The sequence below is a fragment of the Papaver somniferum genome, unplaced genomic scaffold (assembly GCF_003573695.1).
Source record: "Papaver somniferum cultivar HN1 unplaced genomic scaffold, ASM357369v1 unplaced-scaffold_48, whole genome shotgun sequence".
NCBI lineage: Eukaryota > Viridiplantae > Streptophyta > Magnoliopsida > Ranunculales > Papaveraceae > Papaver > Papaver somniferum.
The window spans coordinates 423,190-429,116 of NW_020647415.1; the positions used below are offsets into that span (position 1 = coordinate 423,190).

General features: G+C 44.9%; 1 protein-coding gene across 1 annotated transcript; it reads right to left on the reverse strand.

Annotated features, from left to right (window-relative positions):
* Nucleotides 1-4,255: 4,255 nt before the first annotated feature.
* Nucleotides 4,256-5,416, reverse strand: LOC113342844. The gene has a single exon (XM_026587242.1). It carries the CDS (start codon nt 5,414-5,416, stop codon nt 4,256-4,258), a length of 1,161 nt encoding a protein of 386 aa, XP_026443027.1.
* Between the last annotated feature and the right edge of the window lie 511 nt (nt 5,417-5,927).

Here is a 5,927-nt window from a genome sequence, read left to right on the forward strand (position 1 = left end):
CAAGACGGTATGGTCCCTCTGCTTTTATTTCTCTTTTTGCTTTCTCCGATGATTTCCATCGATTTTTCTGTAATCATGCGATTTTGTTGGTATCAATGATTCTTATCATTGATTCCTTTACCCTTTTCGGCTTTAAAGTTATCTTTGTCATTTTTGACTGATAACTCATGCTTTTGCTCTGGCTGTGAGGCTTTTCCGCCATTTACTTCGGCAGTTCTTGCCGGTATACGTCTGTTAGCTTCGGTTTTTCTTTGCTTTGTTAGCCGTTTGAACTTATTTCCTTCTGGTTTTGTTTGTTTTCATCAGTCCTGTAAAATCTCCGATGAGAACTCCTAGCTCCGAGCGTTTCTCCGGCCCATATGACGATGAGTTTCTTGAATCGGCGAGGGTTAGAAACCATCTCCAACGATTCGAGATTTCTTACGCCACTAACGAGAAGCAACATGGCGTTCTTTCAAGGGATCTTCTGGCAGCGAACCCCTGTGGGCCCGATGAGATCATTGTCTCAGTGGGCCAACTCGACGCCGACCTTCGTCTACCCCTATACTGTTCGTTGAATACTTTCCAGTACGAGGTACTGTGCCTGCTTGATCCTCAGCGAGCCATCAATCAGCCTAATGGTAACTTCTAAATGATCGCCCGAGAGTGTAATCGCCGAAGCCAAGGCAAAGTTACTCGGCACGAGTTGAACAGGTTCGATCCTAGCCAAAAGGGTTTATACACTCCTGAAACCTTTGTGGAGAACTATTGGTTCCATCAGTCTGACACCTATGATGGTTTTGGGTTTGGGATCTCTAGATCTCGGAAGAGCGCTCGAGATCTTACGTACTTTTCCGATTTGGATCCAAAGCTTGCTACTAACCGCACGCTTCGTAAGACCCACGACCCTAAGTGGCCTCTTGCTCCTATCCGAGTTAAGGGTCCTTATATTTATGGTTGGGACGAGCTTGGTAACATTCTTCCTTGCATTCCTGAGATGCATGCTCATCTTCCTGCTTATAGGCCCTGGGAGATCAAATGGAACGTCCCTCGTCGTCGGTTGTCTCAGTCTTCTCGGGATGGCGGGGATGCTAAGGTAAAAAATACTTGTCTTGTATTTTGACGTATATATATATACCTTGACCTTGTTTTTTGCCTTAGCGGCCGAGGTTTGTTGTGTTTTTGGCAGAGGAGGAGGTTGACTGATGGTGCCGGGACATCAAATTCTAGTGCACTTGAGAATGCAATGGAAGTGGATATTGATGCCCTGTTTGGTGAGGACGAAGTGTTAGATGTTACTGATTCGTTCTTAGATGATCTCGACCAAGCTTTGTTGGCTGATCCGATCGATCCTGACGCTGTTTTTGGATCGGGGATGAGTCTGCCCCAGGAGAGTGCTGTTGTTGGTGGCGAGGGAGAAGGGGGTGGTCAAGGTTTGGTTCCGAGCAACTTTGGTGCTCCGAGCGTACCAAGTAACTTTGCTAGTGGGTTTCCTTCTACCTCTGCGGGTTCGTCCGACACTCCTTCTGTGCGTCTGTTTAGTGGCGGTTCCGAGTCCATGGCTATGATATGCTCGGAGAAGTATGCTCTACTGAGCGAAGACGAGCAGGATCGCGTCCTGGATTCCTTGGATAGGTCTTCACAGCAGCGGCTTGTATTATCGGTATGTGATTAAAATCTTTTGCTCCTTGGCGTACTTTTATTATTATTTGTTTTTTTGTTTTGCCCAGTCTTGACTGGTAGTGTTGGATGTTCTGTTTAGAGCAACAATCTTAGAATTGGCCTGCTCGCCAAAGCTCGTGCTGCTGGAAGGAGAGTTAAAGCTGCTGAACAGGAGGCTCAATTGCTTCGTACTGGACTGCAATTGGCGATGAAGCATTGGCGTTTCTCCAAGATAAGAAGGATTTGGAAGGTATTTATCTACCTCTTTTTTGCTTAGTATTGCATCTCCATGGTAGGGTTTAGACTTCTGAATGAGTACCTGTATTGGTAGTGATGGTCAAGAAATTGGAGGAGCAGTTAGAAGATGCTCGCCGTAGGCATGGTAGAGAGCGTAGTGAGATCAGACTTGATGTGAGTACGCATTAGTGTAAGATTGACTCCTTAGAGCAAGAAAAGGTGTTGTTGTAAAAAGATGTTGATGTTCATCGGAATCGTATTGTGGAGCTACGCCATTTGCTGGACAAGGCCAACAATATAGCCGTGAAGTGTTCAGATGATATCAGGATACTTCAAGCTCAGAAGGATGAGCTTATTAACTGGCAGTGTGATCATAGGCCTATCATATTACAGGCGGAGGAAGACAAGGAGACATTGAAACCTCTCAAGCGAGATTATATTACTTTGGAGAAGGAGCGCGATAGACATATGTCATCTTGTCCTCAAAGCGAAGCGGCTGTGACTCCTTCAGAAGCAAGGCTTATTGCTCTAGATACCGAGAATTCCCGTTTAGAACAGAACTTAGCCACCGTTTTGTATGAAAAAGAAGGTTATTTGCATGTTAAGTTGTGCATTGTATTATGCTAAATATGCTTTGTGGGCTAATCGTCTTTGCTTTTGTGTTGCAGAGATTTGCAAACAAAAGGCTGAGTTGGAGAAGCAATTGGAGGAGGAAAGATCGGCTAGCGTAGCCTTGATCAGGAGCTTGATGAATTAGTGAATAGCCATGAAGAAGAATTGGCTGCCACCCGTGCCGAGAGAGCTGAGAGTCTGGCCAATCTTCATGCACAATACAAGGTTACGATAACAAAGGGATGCAAGGATGTTGTCCTCCGAGAACGCCAACGAGTTGCTGCTGCGAACATCGTTGTCCCCCCGCCAGTTTCCGAGCCCGTGCCCGAGCCCGTACAGGATGCTGCTAGCGTCGAGAGCGAGGCATAGGTTGAGAAAGAGGCTCCAGGCGATGGACATGCCTGAATTTGCTCCTTTCTTGCTTTTGGTTTCTTTCTTTTAGCTTCTTATGTTTGGACATAAATTGGTTGGTTTACTTGCTCCTTTTTGGAAACAGTTTCGTCTTTTGTTGGAAAGTCCTCAGTTGTGGGAGGCATAACATTGTTATTTTTGTGGTAAGTCCTCGTATGTGGGAGGCACTTTAACTTTGTTGCTAATAGATTTTTAACACTGTTGTCTGGCGACCGCCAGGTTTTTTTTTTTTTTTTGTATGATGTTTTATCAGGCTTTGGATTATGAAAGAGTTTTGATTGCACTCTGCTGGTCCAACTCTGGGTAACATATCCGAGGAGTGATCAATTCCTAAAATGGTTATGCTATCTCTTACGTTGCTTGGACTGAGGTTATAACAACTTTCGTTTAGCCTTCCTTTGTTTTTGCTTAGAGCTCGCTGTTGAGCTTTAGCTCTTTTGAGTTAGCTGTTGGAGCGTGTTCTCAAGATGGGTATCTCCTGTTGAAACAGGGTATCGTCCGATATCATGATCGTGACGATATTACCTTGGGTCTAGTCAGTAGAAGGTAACTGAGGATTGTTTCCCCATATTGTTTTGTAGAATGGGGTGTGGCCAGTATCATACCATAATGATTTCATCTATTTGATGTGCATGTTAGAAATGAAAATATGATGTGACTAGTCCTAAATATATGTAAAATAGATAGGAAAAAAATAAATATTATGACTTAGAATATAAATTTGAATTTAAAATGTAGACAAGTAATAGTCAAAAAGGGTAGTTTTATTAATTTCAAAAGAGGGTGTAAACCCTTAGTACATTTCGAGGGAGGTTTCATAACCTTCTTACAAGTAGGGGCTCATGGCCCTTGCCTCAAATATGAACTTGTTAAACATCAACCTTCATGGGTCGTGTGATGTCAGGATTCTGCTAATGCTTCTCATTAGTTTGTAGTGGAAGTTGGCCTTTTGTCTGTAGCCCACTTGTGAAGGAGACCTTTCAGTCAATGGGATATTTTACCCTAGTCTGATTGGGATTAGGAGCCGTTGTCGCCTTTTTGATGAGTGTCCAGGGGTTTAGTGTAGAGTCACCTAGGATGGTCGTCTTTATTTGTTCAGGGTACGTCTGCATGCTAGTTTTGCCAATGCGGTGGTTGTAACCTAAGTGACAATCTAGGAAAGATAGCAAGGCACTTGTTTGCGCAGTACTTATGTTAGCAAACTGCTGTGAGTTGTTATAGGGGGAATTCTTCAAGATGTTTTGAGTGCCGGTATAGGTTGTTTTGTTTTTAGGAATGCCCTCGATCTTAGTGTGAGTACGAGGTCTTACTTCTCCCTCCTTGGGGAGTTTCTGTGATTGCTATAAGAGTCGTGCTATCGGCTCCGAGGCCATGGTGTTGCACGAGGATGGGTGCCAGGCGAGTGTGCTGGTACATCGCTTATTGCCATGTAGTTATGGGTCTTGGATGGGATATTGATGCCTCTATCTCTCCTTACTTGTGCCTTTGGGGAATTCACTTTGTTCTCGCCGTTTTGCACATCCATCTTGTAGCAATACTTTGCCTCGCCAGAGTCTCCAACGATTTCTGCCACTCCGTCAGGTGTTGGGAATCTTAGACTTTGATGATATGTGGAGGCCACTCCTTTGATTCCATGTATCCAGGATCGTCCGATAATGGCTGTGTAGGGTGACAGCACGTCTACCACGCAGAATGTGGTTAGGGTAAGGATTCTTCCCACTAGGATCTCTAGCGTTATCTCACCTCTTGGACGAGTGGACGATCCGTTAAAGCCAAATATGTTGTATGTAGATGATATGAGGCACTCGTCTTTGAGGCCCATTTGTTTGAATGTTTCGTAAAACAATATCTCCACAGAGCTGCCACCATCAATTAGAATTTTGGGCATTGCCCATGGTAGCGCTTTGTTTTTTACTTCCTCGCCCTCGCATTCAGGGAGTGCGATGTCCATCGTGACCACAAGAGTATCGTTGTGATTATGTCCTCCTTCCAATGCTTCCGAGGCTGAAAAGCTGATAGGAAATTTCATCCATTCCTCCATTGCAGGTTCTCTGGTTACACTGAAGACTTCATCGCCTTTAAAGTCTCGCTTGTGTATTCTTACAGTAATGTTTCCTTCTCGCACAGGGGAGGTAATCGCCGATTGCGAGATGGTGTTGCAGCCTAAATACTGAGCCTCGCGAGGGATCTCTACGAGATGTATGGGTGCCCCAGTTGCTGGTGGAGCTGTTGGTTGCACCACATATTCTTGCAGCTTGCATTCATTGACCATGTCTTGCAATACCTTCTTTATGTCTCTACACGAATCCGTCGTGTGTCTGTGGAATTGATGGAATTCACAGAAGTCGGAACGATTTTTAGTTCGTTCTGGTTGCTGACCTCTATGCCATGGGTAGGTAATTGGGTGTTGTCCGTCGATCTTCTTGAGGATCTCTGAGATTGGTGTGTTAAGCTTCGTATAGACAGGGTCTATAAATTCCCCTTCTTTTGCTGGGTCTGATCTCTTCCTTTCCATCCTCCAGTCCGATGTTTATCGAACTGGGTTGGCCCACCATTGGACCCCCCTGCTCCTTGGGCTGGAAGGTTCTGTGGTTCTAAGACGTTAGCTCCTCTGTCGGTTCCTTTCACCATTATGTCATAAGTTCCGTCTTGGAGTTCCTCCAAGGCAACCTAGTCTTCTTGGATTACTCTTAGTTTTCCCAGATTCTTTGGCATGCCCTCATGCATACGGACAAAGAGTGGGTCCGTCTTTCTAAGACTGTTTTTAAAGCCCAAGATTGCATAGTCTTAGGGCACCTTTCCAATATCGGCGCATAGCTTCCTCCATCGTGTGACCAAGGAACGGAGTGACTCGTTCGGACCTCTCGAGAGTTGGAACAACGCGTCAACTTCAGGTCGGATTCGACTGTTGTGAATGTACGTCTCTAAAAATAGCTCGGATAGATGGTCAAATGACTGAACTGATCCCTTGGGCAGATTTTTGTACCATAATAGGGCTTCATCTTTTAGGCTAGCAGGAAAAAACT

Bases quoted from the DNA above. Each gene is read 5' to 3' on its own strand.
- LOC113342844 (XM_026587242.1), bottom strand. From the start codon at position 5,416: ATGGAAAGGAAGAGATCAGACCCAGCAAAAGAAGGGGAATTTATAGAC.